General features: G+C 32.5%; 1 protein-coding gene across 1 annotated transcript; it reads left to right on the forward strand.

Annotated features, from left to right (window-relative positions):
• The first annotated feature begins 2658 nt into the window (after window positions 1-2658).
• LOC143082415 (tubulin beta-2 chain-like) lies at window positions 2659-11482 on the forward strand. Its single transcript, XM_076258074.1, has 4 exons — window positions 2659-2819; window positions 7752-7860; window positions 9104-9459; window positions 10564-11482. Exons 1-4 carry the CDS (start codon window positions 2763-2765, stop codon window positions 11383-11385), a joined length of 1344 nt encoding a protein of 447 aa, XP_076114189.1. The 5' UTR covers window positions 2659-2762; the 3' UTR covers window positions 11386-11482.
• Window positions 11483-20254: the final 8772 nt, after the last annotated feature.

The following is a 20254-nucleotide window of genomic DNA, read 5'->3' on the forward strand; positions in this document are numbered from 1 at the left end:
ATTGATGTACATTTATATGCTCGTCTTTTCGGAGTTTATATTGGAAATTAAATTGTTGCGTGAAAGAGTCTAGCTCCACATTCCTATGCATATGATTGTCATATGTACGTGAGAATCATTCCATAAAACATCCGTTTGATATCCTTTCAATGCCAGACACTGTCTAGTGTGGAAAATCTAGCTAAACTTGTGCTGGATCAGACACTTGAATCTTACATCGTTATTGATGTTTAAGCAATTAGTTTAACGGGCCATCCAGAACTGTTAGATTTTATGACAGTCTTCCTTCCATACAGAACATCACTGCAAAATAATTTGAACATTCAATTAGGTGATTATAATATTTTTTGGCAATCCAAACAGAACCTGAAAATATTAGACCAACGTACGTTTGAACAGAGATGCTAAACCCCCCCCCCCCCCCCCAAAAAAAAAAAAACCCAGCCATTTTACTTAACAATCAAATTAAAAAAGTAGTTAGTTGCATTTCCCATCATCCTTTGGTTGTAGACCCCAGATAAATATAATCTAAATTTCGTAGCATTTTCATTACCCCCCTTTTTTTTAACTGAATTTGTTCAAGGTATAGTGGTTTTACCCCTTTTCAGATTTCAGTATGTCATGTTGTATATATTTTATAAATTAGATGAATTTCTAGTAAGTTTCTACGATATTCTTTATCATTTGACAAAATACTATGCATCTGAATTAAATTGTTTACTTTTTGAAAAAGTGCGCCTTCTTATACTTTAATTTATCTCCCATTATTTCACATAGCAACACAAATTAAAAACTGCCAATCTTTGCTGCATATCAATTTTTTCACCCGATAAAAATATATATCATGCATCATAATCAACTTTACAAATTGGGAGAAAATCAAGGTGTTCCGACCATTGGATAGTATTTAAAAAAATAATGAAAGGATGGCATGATTACAAGTTTGATCCCTGACGACACTGAAAATCGAAAATTCACGCATTTACCTATCATATGATGATACGATGAGGTGATAAACTTAACAAGAAATAATTTACCTGATTCGTTATCATATTCACACTATGTTGACACGTCTTAGTTCGTTTATGCTAGCTCATTTTAAACAAGCTAAACAATTACAGCATCATCCGTTTTTTTTTTACCGATTACCTCTAGTCAGAAGAGCGCACTGTTTACAGGGGAGGTAATATTTTGTCACCAGTTTGCCCACTGTAGATATAAAGATATTTACGTTTTGAAGTTTGGTTGTATCTGTAGAAAACTTATTTCAAACGGGATACATGTGGCATAACCTCATTTTTACAGATATGTTGTTTTCCGAGCCCGGAAATTTAGAAACTTATAGATCCTTAAAATCTTTTTGTTTTGGGGATATGCAAGTACACATGAACATGTACCCGGCCACGTCTACTATGTATTTTTGTTAGATGTATATCTAATGAGTTGAGCCTTTTTCAACGGATTTTGTTCTTATGTTGTACTGTTTCATTTGCATACCACTGGCCAGGATTAGGGTAGGGTTGGTGCCTTCAAACTAGTTTAACACCGCCACATTCTCTATGTACATGTCTCAAGTCAGGAACCTGTAATTTAATGGTTGTCGTTTGTTACTGTAATACACATTTGTTTTTCGTTCATTATTATGGGATGCCAATAGTGTTCTTGTTTTACATTTGTCATTTCGGGCCTTTTATAGCTGACTAATTAAGCAGAATGGCATTTGCTCATTGTTGATGGCCGTATGATGACCTATTGTTGCTAATGTCATTTGGTCTATTGTGGAGAGTTGCCTCAGCATGCCACATCTTCTTTTTAAAATTAAAACTGATTGAACCCCTTTGCATGCCATTTTGAGACTGTACTAAGTCATGCTATGAGGACGATGTGTGGTTAGTTGCTGTCAGTGCAGAGTTGATGAGTCAGGCATTAGTGCGGTTGATGTTTGTGGTTTGTTGTGTTGTGCGGTAAGACAATTCCTCTTACTAGTATCTTTTTTATGTATGTGTTATGCATCGCGGACCGCAAAGAGGACTTCAAGGGAACTGCAATATAAATAGTAAAATGAATGTATAATCGTTAGCTATATAAAATATATGAAATATAAAAAAAAGTATGAAACGTTACGTAGAATGATGTATTTCGTTTCTTATTATCTGTATACCTTTTTTTATATAGTAAATGTTATACTGCAGGAATTATCAATCATTATATTCACCCCAACTCAAGACACAGCCTATTGAAGGGGGAGGGGGTATATACCCCAATTTATAGTATCTCAATCATTTATTATTTTCTAACTCTTTGCTCGCTACTCATTCATTTTATAAGAAAAAGTTCAACCTCCTATCTTATTACCGAAGACTTCTATTCCTCTATTGGATTTATGTTCTAGTTACATTCCTTTGCCGATATTCATCCGGCAAACGACATTCCAAGGCATAGTTCTTCTACACACACATGTCTTTTGTCAGAGGAATAGAACATTGTTTTTTACCCTTCATTCTAATATATATCTATTATATTAATTAAATAAGTCTTTGAACGATACAATTTCTTTTTCCGGAATGCTCCTTCTGAAACAAAGTGGTTGATTTACTTAACTTTCCAGATAATTAATGATAAATATTTCAGCAGCATGGCATCTAAAGATCGCTCTTAATTGCCTTAGACAAGAATAGCAAGTTGCGTATTAATTAATCACTCACCAACTTGTACACGTGCGGAAATTCGTCATCAATATTTAGAAGTGATACATATACAAGATGAGGGAGATAGTTCACATACAAGCAGGACAGTGTGGAAATCAAATCGGTTCCAAGGTAACCTTTTTCTTAATCTGATTATTAAATTAACTTGATACCACATAATATTTATTGCCGGATTCCTGACCACTAAAATATTATTCGTACAACTTGGCAAAGAATGCGTGGAGAAATACACGTCAACCTAAATACATATATATAACATGTCTACCTTTATTTACCACCACAGAGTAAATAATTCTAACATTTTTTGCCGGCGAAGAAGATGTTAAAAAGTATTTCCAATACCAAGTGACCTCTTCAGTTTTAATTGGTAGAACTGCCGCCCAATTAATTAACTTTTCAAAGAAGGGAGGGGCACCTGTTTTCTAATATCATGTATAAAATGGCTGCTACTTCTAATACACATATGATTATAACTATCTCCCAATGACCTTGTTATTATCTAGTACTTACAGACGTAATTACATATCATACAACTGTCAATTTTGTCTGGTTTACAACTAGGGAGGGTCAATATATTGTTGATGTTTATGTTTATGTGTTTTCTACGAAGCTTCACATGTTTTTCTCACATTTATCATGTATTATTTATGTAAATTATAACATTAAGTTTCACTTTTGAACAGCATGAATTTTAAACTTTAAGGATTATTTTATTTTCACAACATATATACACTACGATTCTTCTTATGATTTATTTATTTGGATAGTAACCTACATGTAGGTTGTAGTAGCATATATTATTTATAGTTGTTTAATATCCAGCGGCAAATATTACTTGCATTACATGTTAGATAAATACCAACCCTCTTTAAAACTAGACCCTCTTTTGGTATGTCACTCTTAAATGTTCTTGCCTTTTTTTATATTCTTGAATTTATAACCCCAGATAGAAACAAATTACACCGTTTTCGTTTGGGTTTTTAAAAAAAGATTGAAGATGGTGTATGATTGCCAAGAGACTAGTATCCACCATCTAGAGCCTAAACCAAGTAGATGTAAGCATACATGATTACATGTATATTTTTATAAACATATTTAGGTCCCCGTATGGCCTTCAGCAATGAGTAAAACTTATAGCGTACAAATGCATTGGCAGTCATAAAAGGTTCCAACATGACAAAATGAATGAGAAAACCAGCGGCCTAATTTATGACAAAAAAATAAACGAAAAACAAATATGACAGACAGCAACAAACAACACACATCTGATAAACTGCCCCTGATTATTCTTATGCTATTACTAAGGTATTTCTGCCCAAGAAAGATTGACTTTACATTTCATGGAAAATATACACCTATTTAAATAAAGATAATTAGAAATTTTTGAAAATGTGTCCAAGAAACCAATGTTTGACTAGCTATAAATAATTAGCTGGATCACAGCATCAATGATGCTTTAATTCTTATAACTGTAGATTCACCTTAGATATTTACTTTAAGTTGAAAATCAAACATTTACCACGACAAACTGTGTGTACAATAATTTGGAATTAAATAGATAACAATATGTTTCCAAATTTCATGTTGTTTGGGACTTTTTTCCTGTTACCCAGCTTCTATGTTGAGCAATCGGTAATTTGGATATTTACTTTTCCGTACCAGTTCATTTTGTGGTCCTCTTTGTGGTCCGAGTATACCAGAAAACTATGTCGATTTCTTTAAAAAAAACTAATAAAAAAAATAGAGACACAATGATTTAGATTTTTATGAGGAGGAGGGGGGAGGGGGGAATCCCTTTTTATGTTAACCTGTTTTTGCCTTTTTCAAGGCGTTGTTAACTGTTATCTGAGACAAATTTAAACTGATTTTAACCCACTGTGAAACTGTTATCAGCATTTTTGCATTTGTTGTTAACTGTTTTTGCCAAAATCGAGGTGTTATTAACATGTTAACAGACCCCCTATATTGTCCACCTCTTTTATAACTCAAGTTTCAAGTGTTGGAAATACGACATTTCATGATACAAAAAACATAATTATGTACATTTTCGGAAAATATAAAACGTAATAGTACTCGCTGTGAAACAGGAGAAAATCTCGACGATGCTCGCTTTTCGTCCTGTTTCTAAAGCTCATACAAATAAATTTATATTTTCTGACATATGTACATGTGTTCCGTTTTACGTATATATCCAAACTTTAACCAAATGGTGACTCAAATATTCTAGTAGGTCCGATACAAAATTCTTGACATATTTGATATCATAAACAGCTAAAAATAAAGATATTAAAATTAGAATTGATATGCAGAATGCGTCTGAGACCTATATTAGAATGACATTTATTTGAAGGAATATAGAAAGGTTCATTGACCTGGTGTATTGTTAAATTTGACTTTAACATTTGTAAGACAAAGGGGAGAAGATGCCATGCAAATAGGCAACAAATTACCATAAGTCTTTGAAACATAGAAAAGAGTATGTCCAAAAGAAAACCGAAACGAACAAACAAACATCCCTCCTCAAAACACTTGATATTGGCCAACACGATCCCAGTCAGAAACCGATAATTAACTCGAACGCCCTGGTCTGGAAGGGTATGCACATAATGATTCCAAGAAGGAAAACTACTGGGTTGATCATGACAAGTAAATTCCTGGTTATAAGTCGCATGTATGCAGTGATGTAACTGTTGAGGAAAATATGATGATACTAAGGCTACAATTCGTGGTCATTTGTTCCATTACAGTCTCCATATAATGATATTATCGTCTGTAAAATATTATCGAAAGGATGACTTAATTCCATCGCGAGGAACCATTGGTTCGATAGCTTTCTTCGCAGCAACACTCTGTTTAGAAAATTATAATCAGTGACTCTTTTTAAAAGATCTTCCTATTAAAATTGATAGTAAGTTTTACTGAAATGTGGAAAGAGCCATAGTAATCGCAAGTCATGGAATATCTGAGAGGCTCATAAACATGTAGTCAGGAGCCTGAAGTTCAGTGTTTGTTGGTGTGGTTCAAAATTGTTTCTTAATTTTCGGTTTTTTTTTTTTTATAGATTAGGCCGTTGGTTTACCTGTTTGAATGGTTTTACACTAGTCATTTTGGGAGTCTTTTTAGCTTGCTGTTTGGTGTGAGCCAAGGCTCCATGTAGAAGGTCATACTTTGACCTATAGTTGTTAACTTTTTCAAACATTGTGACTTAGATGGCGAGCTGTCTCATTATTTATATATTTATATACCATATGCTAGCGATGCTGGAATGATGCTTCCCTGAAATGCAAAGTTCAACATTAGATAAATTTGAAATCATCTCTTTTATCGTATTTTTATTAGTTCTTCCCGATGTCAATTTACAAGAGCATGCTAAGCACAACATTTGGGGTATCCTTTGTCATGTTTGTTTCAAGTTCAGTGATATAGATGCAATCAACATAGTTAGCACGCTTGGATATCATCTGTATGTAGGAACAGACAGTTAATGGAGATGCTAGCTTATGTTCATTCTTCTTGAGAATCCCGGAAAGAAGTATGTTTCAAACGAAAAGTATATAGATTATAGATTAGGCCGTTGGTTTACCTGTTTGAATGGTTTTACAAAATGGAATATAAAAGAGAGACTATACTCTCTGTTGAAAAAAGGGGAAAAAAGAAACAAATATAATATTATAAAAATCGAGCTTTTGTATGCGGTCAGTGTAAGAGATATTTAGGTTTGAATAATATGTGTATACACAAAGTTAGGTAAAATTAATGTCCAAATGATATTTGTATCTGCGATAGACAATCATCTTCCTTGTGAAACAAACTTTGACGGAATATTTCAATACAAGTGATAAATACTTGAGGAACGGGGTAAAACATCGATAAAAGTAAAACTTTGATATATATGCATACTATTTATACTAGGTATATGAGGTATGTTTGAACTGATTGTACTTAGATAATGATATTTTTTTACACAAATGTGTATTCACATTTTTAAGTTGTGCTATTCTGTCTTTCTTAAACTAACATCTCAATATAGACGGAATTAACTTGAAATTTTGCATGTTTATAGATATATTAAAATATGTTGCCAATGAGACAAATCCTTAAAAAAAACCAATGACACAGAAAACAACAACTATTGATCACCGTTTGGCCTTTAACAATGAGCAAAACCCATATGGTCAACTATAAAAGGTCCCGAAATGACAAATGCAAAATAATCCAAACGACAAAACTAACGGCATAATCTGATAATGCATATACAAAATAATGAACGAAAAACAATATGTACTCTAAATAAACGACTACGTCACTTTGTAATCTAATTCAAACTGTGTCCTCAGTGCTTCATTGTTACATGTTATTTTGTGTGAAAAAAATCAAAACATACAGAGGAACATGCAGAACATGACAAGACAGTGCGTAATGTGTTTAATAAAATACACGTACGCATTGTCGCTAGTTACATGTATATACATCCGCAAAGTAGGGACACTGATGACGATTAAACAAATTTGACGATAATAAGCCAAGGGTTGAATTATCACACAAACAATTAAAGTTATATTAACGAAACAGCCAGATAAAGAATGGGTTACTCTCCTTGAAGAAAACTAAGAAATGCTTTCTAACATTAAAACTGTGCCGTCAGTAAATGTAGATGGTGTCACGCCCTTACATACAGTAAAAACGTCTTATCTTCTATGCTAGGTATGTCTAACGAAATGACGTAACCACTGTTTCGTAGGTTTTGTAAAACTGTAGTTGTGTTAATTTTGACTTCCCTCTTTCTTTTTTTTTCCAATTTTCTGCTTACCTCCTTCTTTATATCCATTTGTTAGTCACATGTTTCTCAGGCAACTGAAATTTTCATGGTATCTATAGCTTCATGTGCTATTCCTAGCAATTCGGATTTTACATTTATCAATCATCAATGATGTATCATGTTTGGATTGGTATCATTAGTACGTAATAGCAACACAGCAATTGTTCTCTAGATCCATGTCTTAAATCATATAACACTATAAATCTTTTTTTTTATTTCTATAGTTTTGGGAGGTAATTTCGGATGAACATGGAATAGACCCTAGTGGAATTTATCATGGCGACTCTGACCTACAACTTGAGAGGATCAGTGTTTACTTTAGCGAAGCGAGCGGTAAGTGATATGTTCATGATGTTAGACATTTTAACATTAATCTTGTCACGTGTTATGGCTTGAAACCGTAATTAAAATCATGAGGTATATATGATTAAGTAACAGGAGGAGACATGTGGAAGTATGGTACATGTAGAATGACTAAGAAAATTCCATTCACAAAGTAGACAACTGTATGTTTCTTATATTTGAACTTTACTACTATTCATACGTATACAACATCTATCTCAAAAGAAAAAAAATCTAAACAAGTACAATTACATGTTAACAATTTGTGTAGCTTGACAACAAGCTAAACGAGAGCAATTAAACATATAATCGAGTTCTTAATTCAAGTTATGGTATACTGCATCTTAGGGTAAAACTTCGTTGTGAACTTCCTTAAACAAGGTTGACCTTACAACGTTTTTACCGAGCTGCATTGTGTTACCTCTCTTAAACGTTGTTTGTTTTGTTGGAAATTGCCACCCCGTGTCAACAATAGCCAACACCCCGCATGTGGCGTTCTACACGATGCTTAATAGGCATGGGAGAGATCCGTTTGCGCCAAAAATGCGTCCTCTTGCGCCTCAACTTTTTTCTCCAATGCTACGTTTGAGCCACATGTTTTAAAATTACATGGTATCATTTGCGCCAAAAATAAAACATACGATTTCGCCAATTAGAAGAAAAATGACTTTCCTACTCCCTTATTCGGACTTTAATTTTCTTCTCTATTGCCATATCTTTATTACATATTCAGCAAAGCAAGAAGTTTTATTCTCTCCCTGTTGATTGACTATCAAATGCATTTTAAGTCATTTCTCTCTAGATGCTCATCTTCATGGTGAAATATCTCCGAACATACGATACCTTTTAAGCCATAAATAAGAATAAATATATATTAATCATTAAAATTTATGATAGATATGTGTACAGGTAAATTGGCGCAAATGGGATCCGAATATTGGCGCAATTGATACATTTGGAAAACAAAATTTGGCGCAAATGATACCCCTGAAACAGTAATTGGCACGCAAGGACTGCTGCCGTAGGCATGACATGTTTGTCGCAGGGAATTCAACAGGTAAAAGTCAAGAAATATTCTTTCCATTGACAACTGCAGTTGAGCAACTTGATAAAGTAAGAACACAAAATTTATACACTCAAAAACATCAAACATGTTAAAAATATCCAAAAGAAATTAAAAAATGTACGGTTTTTGGTGTTTTTTTAACCTTATTTGTTATTCATATAATTATAGGAAACAAATATGTTCCTAGAGCAATTCTACTCGATTTGGAACCAGGAACCATGGACTCAGTACGATCTGGTCCATTTGGGGAACTTTTTCGACCTGACAACTACATATTTGGTCAGTCAGGAGCTGGAAACAACTGGGCCAAAGGTCATTACACGGAAGGAGCCGAATTGGTAGATACTGTCATGGATGTCATCCGAAGAGAGACGGAAACATGCGATTGTCTACAAGGTTTCCAGATGGCGCATTCTTTGGGTGGAGGAACGGGATCTGGAATGGGAACATTATTGATCAGTAAAATCCGTGAAGAATATCCCGACAGGATAATGAACACATTTTCTGTGATGCCATCGCCAAAGGTAATAAACATGTATAATATTTTAGATTCTCTCGTGCAAATATTATATTTAAATTTTTAAACAAACAAACAATACCACGGCAAACAACAGTTCACAAAACACAATATAGAAAACTAAAGACAGAGCAACACGAACCAAAAAATTATGGGTGATCTCAGGTGATTCGATAAGAAAGCAGATCCTGCTCAACATATTGCACGCGCCGTGTTGTTTTTTATTACTGCCCTTGTACGCCATTAGCGTGTAGGGGAGTAACGACGATTTTCCACTTTTATTGGCCATTGTCAGTTATATGTAATGTGCCTCATGTCTGTTGATGTTTACTAGCTTCTTCCTCTACAGTTCTTCTTCATGTCATTATGGGTCTTCCTCTTATTTTACCTTCTGGGTCTAGTGGAGTGCTGTTTTTGTGATGTCCTCCTGGTCTTTTCGTAGGACATGCCCAATCAACCTCCAGCGTGTTTTCATTATAGTTGTGGCTATATCTTGTTGTTTGCTTCTGATAAGATTGATTGATTGTTGGTTGCTTAACGTCCAGTGGCAAATATGTCATGCATAGTCAGGACGAGAACAAGTTTACAATAAATACAATTGGTAGGTCATGTCTAATAGAGGCCATTTTGGATGATGGTCGTGGAAATATGGAATGCCACTGGAAAATGAGGGTATATTGGATAGGGACAGAAATTTTGCCTTGCAACACACCACCTACGGGCCCTCAAAGATAAGAAGGTTCTCGTTTGATTTTTTTGTGGCCAAAAGATTCGCAACTCCTTCTCAGAGTTTTGGTATGGAATACAGACAGCTTGTACAAACATGGTTATACGTAAATAAAATTGTTTAAGCATATGTGCTTAGACCTCAGTATCAGAGCAAACCAACAAAACAAAAGAAGAACATGTCTTAATAAAGATTACACTTCGTTTAATTTACATGGAGAAGACAATATACTGCAGGAAAAACACATCCTGTTAGTAAGGACATTAATAAAACCAGTTTTAACTTAACATGTTAATTAACAATGTTTTTGTGATGATACTTATGTTAGTAAAATTTGGAAATGTGCTCAATATATATCAAATGCATTTTCTTTTTCTTCACAAGGTTTCAGACACCGTTGTTGAGCCATACAATGCAACCTTATCTGTTCATCAGCTTGTTGAAAATACTGACGAGACTTTCTGCATCGACAACGAGGCTCTCTACGACATCTGTTTCAGAACATTGAAGTTGACCACACCCACATATGGAGATTTAAACCATCTTGTGTCGGCAACAATGTCGGGTGTAACAACCTGTCTCAGATTTCCAGGACAATTAAATGCTGATTTGAGGAAATTAGCCGTCAATATGGTTCCGTTTCCTCGTCTGCATTTCTTTATGCCAGGTTTCGTACCGTTAACATCACGTGGTAGTCAACAGTATCGTGCACTAACTGTACCGGAACTGACACAACAGATGTTTGATTCTAAGAACATGATGACTGCGTGTGACCCTCGCCATGGAAGATATTTGACTGTTGCATGCATGTTTCGGGGACCAATGTCAATGAAAGAGGTCGACGAACAAATGCTTAATATTCAAAACAAAAACAGTTCATATTTTGTTGAATGGATTCCAAACAATGTCAAAACTGCTGTCTGTGACATTCCACCTCGAGGCTTGAAAATGTCGGCTACTTTCATTGGTAACAGTACAGCAATTCAAGAAATATTTAAGCGAATTTCTGAGCAGTTTACAGCTATGTTTCGTCGTAAAGCTTTTCTTCATTGGTATACTGGTGAAGGGATGGATGAGATGGAATTTACCGAGGCGGAGTCGAATATGAACGATTTAGTTTCTGAATATCAACAGTATCAGGATGCAACAGCAGATGACATGGACGACTTTGATGAGCAAGAGGAAGATGAACTTGATGAAATGTAAAATTTCAAAGACGCATTGTTTTTTTCTTACAGTATAAATTATATACAAGATTTGCCTTTATACTATGAGACAAATAACTAAAACACACATCTTGCAATTTATTAGTTCCATTTTGAAATCGGTATAGAGTCAAATTTAAAAAAAACGCAATGCACAAGATTTCAAGTGTCCTAGTCTACAAAAAACATCGCCAAATTATTTAATGGTAGTTTTTTTTCAATTACTACTTGATTATGGTGTACCTTTTGCATAATTATATTAAGGTAACATACATATGTATGTTAATATTATTTATTGGGTCTACAAGATTGAACTAGGCATTAAAGATTTTGTATAGACTATTGGATAGGCATAGCTTGTTGCTTTTGATAAGTCCTAACTTGCTCTTGTTTCTAGGTCGTGAAACATTCATAGTAAGTATATCAGTCATGTTCTTTATGTACTAATTGCAACCAACATACATGTAGTTACTATTAAAGTCTAGTAGCTGGGTTTTTCACACATCATACATGTACATGTACTTAATACACTAAGTGTTCTGAGAGACACTCAATCATAATCAGGCCTGTACTTTATTATATATATCTTATAGCTGTAAGCATAGATCGATGACATTTAATGTTAATTAAGTGTTATTACGAATTTGACCTACATATTAAAATATATTTCTTCATTACAAAAAAATATTTACATTCAGAATGGTGCTGGAGGCTTTTCACAGTATACATTGCAGGCCAAAGATAAATTTTGATTTAAAATTCCTTTGATGTTCATGTATATAGAAGACAAATTAGTCTGTCCGTCCTGAGGTTTATTTTTAACAGTTACCCTTTTTATACGACCGCAAAAATTTTCACGTTGGCGTCGTCGTCTGCGTCGTCGTCGTCGTCGTCGTCGACGTCCGAATACTTTTATTTTTCGCACTCTAACTTTAGTAAAAGTGAATAGAAATCAATGAAATTTTAACACAAGGTTTATAACCACAAAAGGAAGGTTGGGATTGATTTTGGGAGTTTTGGTCCCAATATTTTAGGAATTAGGGGCCAAAAAGGGCCCAAATAAGCATTTTCTTGGTTTTCGCACTATAACTTTAGTTTAAGTGAATAGAAATCTATGAAATTTTGACACAAGGTTTATGACCACAAAAGGACGGTTGGGATTGATTTTGGGAGTTTTGGTTCCAACAGTTTAGGAATTAAGGGCCAAAAAAGGGCCCAAATAAGCATTATTCTTGGTTTTCGCACCATAACTTTAGTATAAGTAAATAGGAATCTATGAAATTTAAACACAAGGTTCATGACCATAAAAGGAAGGTTGGGTTTGATTTTGGGAGTTTTGGTCCCAACAGTTTAGGAATAAGGGGCCCAAAGGGTCAAAAATTGAACTTTGTGTGATTTCATCAAAAATTGAATAATTGGGGTTCTTTGATATGCCGAATCTAACTATGTATTTATATTCTTAATTTTTGGTCCCGTTTTCAAATTGGTCTACATTAAGGTCCAAAGGGTCCAAAATTAAACTTAGTTTGATTTTAACAAAAATTGAATCTTTGGGGTTCTTTGATATGCTGAATTTAAAAATGTACTTAGGTTTTTAATTATTGGCCTAGTTTTCAAGTTGGTCCAAATGGGGGTCCAAAATTAAACTTTGTTTGATTTCATCAAAAATTGAATAAATGGGTTCTTTGATATGCCAAATCTAACTGTGTATGTAGATTCTTAATTTTTAGTCCAGTTTTCAAATTGGTCTACATTAAGGTCCAAAGGGTCCAAAATTAAACTGAGTTTGATTTTAACAAAAATTAAATTCTTGGGCTTATTTGATATGCTTTATCTAAACATGTACTTTGATTTTTGATTATGGGCCCAGTTTTCAAGTTGGTCCAAATCAGGATTCCATATCAAGTATTGTGCAATAGCAAGAAATTTTCAATTGCACAGTATTGCACAATAGCAAGAAATATCTAATTGCACAATATTGTGCAATAGCAATTAATTTTCAATTGGAGTTATCTTTCTTTGTATAGAATAGTAGTTGATAATATATGTCGGAAATTTGCCAGACATGACTATGATGTCATTTTCTATTTTTATTTGCCAATAACTTTATGAAAATAACTTCATTGGAAATTTGCCAATATAAAATGTTGCTGATGAAGCTTTTTTTCCTTATCTTATCTAAAATGTTTTTAGATAATCCTATCTAAAATGTTTTTAGATAATGTATGTTGGACATTTGCCAGACATGACTATGATGTCATTTTCTATTTTTATTTGCCAATAACTTTATGTAAATAACTTCATTGGAAATTTGCCAATATTAAATGTTGCTGATGAAGTTTTTTTTATTGTTTTATACAATAAACAATGTATATTCACTTTTACTACCAACCAATCTTTACCATTCAGTGATAACAAGCACTTTATTTTACATTTTAATATTTTATGATGTATTTAAAAGAGTAGTTATTGTTGCAAACTCCATTAGAAATTTGAATTGATATCAGTTTTGGAAAAAGGGAAACGGGGATGTGAAAAAAAAATGGGGGGGGGTAAATTTTTCTCATTTCAGATTTCATAAATAAAAAGAAAATTTCTTCAAACATTTTTTTTAGAGGATTAATATTCAACAGCATAGTGAATTGCTCAAAGGCAAAAAAAAATGTTTTAAGTTCATTAGACCACATTCATTCTGTGTCAGAAACCTATGCTGTGTCAACTATTTAATTTTAGATTTAAATAAGTTTGCAGAAGAAATCTTTAATTGATTTGTAAAACTCTTGACATTTGTTTTGTGTAAAAAAAACCATGTAATGTCAAAAATTTGATCACAATCCAAATTCAGAGCTGTATCACGCTTGAATGTTTTGTCCATACTTGCCCCAACTGTTCAGGGTTCGACCTCTGCGGTCGTATAAAGCTGCGCCCTGCGGAGCACCTGGTTACTCGTGTGTAGGCAATAATTTCATGAGCATCTTATATTTTACTCTAATCTTTGATCTTACTCTATCGTAATTCGGTCAAATCAATCCGCTGCATCCGGTTACGTCTGCTCAATGCGACTAGTCGGTGATTCTGTGTTTGTAATGGTAATATTTGCTTTGAAACTGAAAAGTTCACTTTGTCAACTCATTTACATACTTGATATCTAACTTACGAATCGCTTCAATAAGATTTAGTAGAAGAACGGGATAGACAATTGCTTATTTATGTATCTGAGCTAATACAGTGTGCTAATTGTACTCTTTCACACCATACATGTACCTCACGGCGGTACTCCTCAGAATACAAGTTTATACAAAAAATAAATACACCTAAGATCAAATTTGAAAAACAAACGAAAAACTACTACTAGTATTCAATGCCATACTTCACTTGACATTTATCAATTTGAATGTCTTTATATTTTAATATTTAAGCACAAGTTTTATTTTTTATTTTGCCAAATATAGACTGGTTGCAAAATAAAGGCAACAGTAGTATACCGCTGTTCAATAGTTATAATTCGATTAAGCAAAAAACAAATCCGGCTAACACACTAAAACCGAGGGAAACACATTAAATTATAAATATATGAGAAATACGGAACAATAAACACACTGAACCACAAAAAAGGAAACGTCAAATTACATAGAAAACAGACTGTGTTAGCAACCAGACATAATGGCAGTATGAGTGCATAATGACCATTTAGAGTATGGTACACATCAACAAACGACAAGCACTGATTTAAAGGATCATGATTTTGGAAAGAAAAAAATATATACAGTCAGGCTGCATAAGCAACAAACAACAACTACTTTATTACAGGCTCTTGACTGCAGCCCATTTGTAATGAACAAGAACTATTGATATCAAAAGTTTGAAACTTTGCAAAAGACTTAATTCAAATAAAAGATTTTAAAATTTTAAAATCACAAAAAAGTACACTCAAATTAGTTTGTTTTCTCACTATTTCAAATTTAATTGAAAATGTTTGTCCCTTTTAAGGTAAACAACTCGTTCAAATGAAATATATAATATAATATATAATAGTCTAATACGGAAGGAAAAATATACTTAATTGTCATATAAATCAACGAATATGATTTGAGACAAAATAGACACAAAATATAGTACATCAAACATTTGCAAATGACAAGATGATTTAACATACAATCTATAATTATAGAAACTTTTTATTTGATTATGAGTACTTTAGTATTAACGTTCAAAAAGGCTACATATTGTGTCGAGCAGCTGATATTTTACAATATAAATATAATGACAACCAGATAATCAACAGTGGAACAGCCGATAAGTCTAGAGATCTCTAGGTTTTCTTGAATAATAAGCCAATTGAACTTATTGTGTTTTACAATTTGAAAGATTTTACAACTTTTTCAAAATCTTACAACTGATAAATATTTTGATCTTTATTTTGGGGGCCTCAGTGGCGGGGTGGTCTAAGCAGTTCATTTTATCATCGATACAAAGATATCATTCGCAAATATAACTCAACATGCAGACGTCTTACATGTTCAAGTATTTCACATTTAAACTTTTTATGGTTATATTCTTTACAAAGCACAAACATGTCGACATTCAACCTAAAAAGCTAACCAAACCTTTAAAAAGATTTATTCAGCAGGGATATAGTTACGATATTGTTGTCAGGTCATTAAAGATGGTAATTTTGGTATTGATATTTATTAGGAAATAAACACATTTATTCTAAAACAAGTTACTGGCATGATACGGACTATATTCTTCTCATATATGTTATGATGGTATGGTACTAAAATCATTACGGGAGGGAGTGTGCTTGATTTTCATATGATGAAGACATAATCTTTCAATCTGTTTAATTGAGGTCTGGCGCTGGCATGTCAGTAACTGCCAATAATCCTAACTTTGTTAATTCATGTATCAATGTCATTTTGCTTAGTTTCTTTTGTCACCTATTCTAACATCGGCTAGAAGTATAGAAGAGAGTTGAGATCTCACTTAACCTGTTTAACTCCGCGCATGTTTACGCCTGTTCCAAGTCAGGAGCCCCTGTCCCTGTTAGTCATATACGATTTTTCATTTTAGTTCATTTATATGTTTTGGAGATTAGTATGACGTTTATTTTCGTTGAATTAGTACTAATTTTTTGTTTATGGGGCCAAATGAAGTCCGCCACCGGGTGCGTTTCTTCCCACTTTGTTGGAAGACTGATTGTTGGCCTTCGGCTGTTTTTACTTTTTGGTCGGTTTGTTGTCTCTTTGACACGTGCACATTCCCCATTTCTATTCTCAATTTTAATCAAGAGTGACCACTAGCCTCACAACACTGTCTTGTCCCGCTCGTGACAAGGTGCGTTCGTCTCAGATCTTACCAGGATTTATGGCAAGCCGTTTTGATATTTATTCTTACTTCAAGATATTTTATATCGTTTATGATATATCTTATATAGTTTATAAGATATCTCATATAGTTTATAAGATATTTCATATAATTTATCAGATATCTTATATAATTGTATTTATAAGATATCTCATAAACTATATAAGATATCTTATAAACTATATGAGATATCTTATATAATTGTATTTATAAGATATCTCATGACCTATATAAGATATCTTATAAACTATATGAGATATCTTATAAACTATATAAGATATCTTATAAATTATATATGATGTCTTATATAAAAATTGTTTATAAGATATCTCATATACTTTATAGTATATCTTATAAATTATATAAGCTATCTTATAACTTTTAGGAGATATCTTATGTAACATTAAAGATATCTTATATAATATATAAGATATCTCATAAAAATGAAATTATATAAGATATCTTATTTAGTTTATATGATATCTCCTAAAGTTAATAAGATATCTTGTATAGTCTATAAGATATCTTATATAGTTTATCAGATATCTTATATAATTGTCTTTATAAGATATCTCGTAAACTATATAAGATATCTTATAAACTATATAAGGTATCTTATAAATTAATATATAAGATATCTTATATGAAAATTGTTTATAAGATATCTCATATAGTTTATAAGATATCTTATAAACTTTAGAAGCTATCTTATAAAGTATATGAGATATTATATAAACTTTATGAGATATATTATATAACATTAAAGATATCTCATATAACATTTAAGATATCTTATATAATATATGAGATATCTTATAAACATGAAATTATATAAGATATCTTATATATTAAAGGAGATATCTTATATATTATATGAGATATCTTATATATTATATGAGATATCTTATATATTATAGGAGATATCTTGAAATTCGAATAGTAAAACGGCTTGCCTTAAGGATTACTCAAGGGTTTACCATCTTCCTTAACCAACAAAACCTATACGCCATGCCATAGCCAAGCGTGCTGGATATGGCGTTAAACACCAAACAATAATCAATAATTGATTTTTCATCAGATAATAAACTAATAAATAAAATTTAACACGCTCTCACTACATGACCTGGACAAAAAATAGTCCTTCTAGAAAAACATCGCCAGTGTAACTTATCATGTCATAATATTTAAAAGTTACATAAGTAATAAAACAGAATAAAGAAAAAAACAATCACATTTAAAAATGATGGATGAAGGGATGGGTTAGATTTTATTACAATATTACTTTATTATACGAAACTAAATGACCTTCTACTAAAGCCCGCGGTGAAATGTACATCGACATGAGAAACATTGCATATACATGACATCACGCACTCGACTAATTACTTATATGTCTCCAAAGTTATCTCATTTATATGAAATAAAACTTAAAACATTACCATACTTTTTAGTTTAAAGTCCTTTCTGTAAAGGTTAATGTCTGGCGGTTCTGTCATACGGGTTGCACTTTATAATGTGCAGATATTACATCTCTTTAGTACTTTCACAAAACATGAATCCCAAGAAACAAAATAAGGGTCATAATGTTTCTGTGTTTATAACTTGTTGAATATCGTAACTTTGTTGACATTTACCCATCTTTCGATTTGTTCGTGTCGTCCAGTTGACGTAAAATTTGATTCTCTTAATAAAATGCATGTACCAACACAGTTTTCTCAAATTATGTACGAAGATAAGAAGGCATAATAAGAAGATGTAGTATAGTAAACAATGAAACAACTCTACATATCATATCCATATGGTCTTATACAACGGGCAAAACCCATATCGCATAGCAAGATTTCAAAAGGACCAACATGGCAATTGAAAAAAAGAATTCGAACGCAAAAACTATGGTGTATGTACAAAACAATAAACGTAAACTAAGTAACTATATAGAACAGACCAACGACAACCACTGATTACAGGCTTCTAACTTGGGACCAGCATTCACAGAATGTGACAGGCTTGACACATTCCAAATTTCCATTTAGGAGATAACTGTATTGTATTTTAAGCTCCGACGGCATCAATTGGGGATTTGATGGTCGCAAATTAAGTGTACTGGCGACGCGTTAGCGGAGACAGTAAACGGGTATTTTCGACCATCAAATCCCAAATTGATGCCGTCGGAGCTTAAAATACAATATTGTTATCTCCATTCTAATGAAACTGACAGAAAACAACGTTAAAACATGTATCTAAAATCTGTCATATGCCGTCTGCGCTTGCGCGTACGTCCCATAGCATCAATTGTCAATTGATGCCATGTAAGAAAGTGACGTTATCCAATCAAAATGAACGTTACAAACGTTGATTGCATTAGAATCTCAATTTTATTAAACAAGTTTGCGGGCGTTCAATCAGCCTCTCCCTATATAAGGTACATGTATATCCCGAAAAGGAAAACATAAATTATATGTGATTATATAAACTGTAGTATAACATTTGATTTTTTACTCAATTCTTCTAGACAAATTTAAATGTTTGTTGTATAAAACGACCAATTTATGAAATTATGTAAAATTGAAAGGTTATGACATTTTTCGCCGTGCCTTTTTTCAAATTTTAAACAAATCATTATGTGAATATTTAACATTTTTTGAGACATTTGATAGATCACCATTTATAAAAAATAAAAATAAAACATATAAAACAAATAAAACTTTGAAGTACATGTAGGTACATGTATACATAATGAAACAATGAATAATCAAGATTTATCAATTTTGACTATCTTTTACACACAGAATGTTAACTACTGTAACACAATAATGCTCCATTGAAACTAAAACAACAAAAGAAGCTCTCTTTTTTTGGTGATTGTTTTAGTCTTTTTTTTTTTGTTTAACCATGGTGATGTCTCTCTTTCCCTGACAAATATTGATACGCATTGGCGTCTTGTTACTTTTTGGCATAACACAAAGTAATGTAAGTTAGTAAAGTGTATTCAAAATCGGCATAATTGTACACAAAATCAGAGAACACATGAAATTTGATGAGATCTCCACCCGACTATCATATAAAAATTATGCATGCGAAACTAATAAATAAAAAAAGTATACGAACATAATGAAAGCAAAATATTTTTGATTTCTTAAACTTCAGGCCAATGCTCATGCGGCAACACCTCTACATGTGTGTATGTGTTGAATAGGAAACCAGCAGATATCATAAAATACTTACAAGCTAAAAAGCATCAATTAAAAAATTTAGTAAGCACATTGTATGAGGATGCAAAAACAGAAAAACGAAACAACAACAAAAAAAAAAAAAAAAAAAGAAACAGCAAAAAAAATTTTTATGATAATTTGCAAACAAATTAGAGCATATGGAAATCCATATTAAAATCGAAAAACTGTAAAATATGTTATACACTTTAAGAAAATGAAATATATGTAGAAAGAAGTACACATTTAATGCAAATGCTGCACGTAACTCGATATCTCTATTTGACTATAATT

The sequence above is a fragment of the Mytilus galloprovincialis genome, chromosome 1 (assembly GCF_965363235.1).
Source record: "Mytilus galloprovincialis chromosome 1, xbMytGall1.hap1.1, whole genome shotgun sequence".
Taxonomy (NCBI): domain Eukaryota; kingdom Metazoa; phylum Mollusca; class Bivalvia; order Mytilida; family Mytilidae; genus Mytilus; species Mytilus galloprovincialis.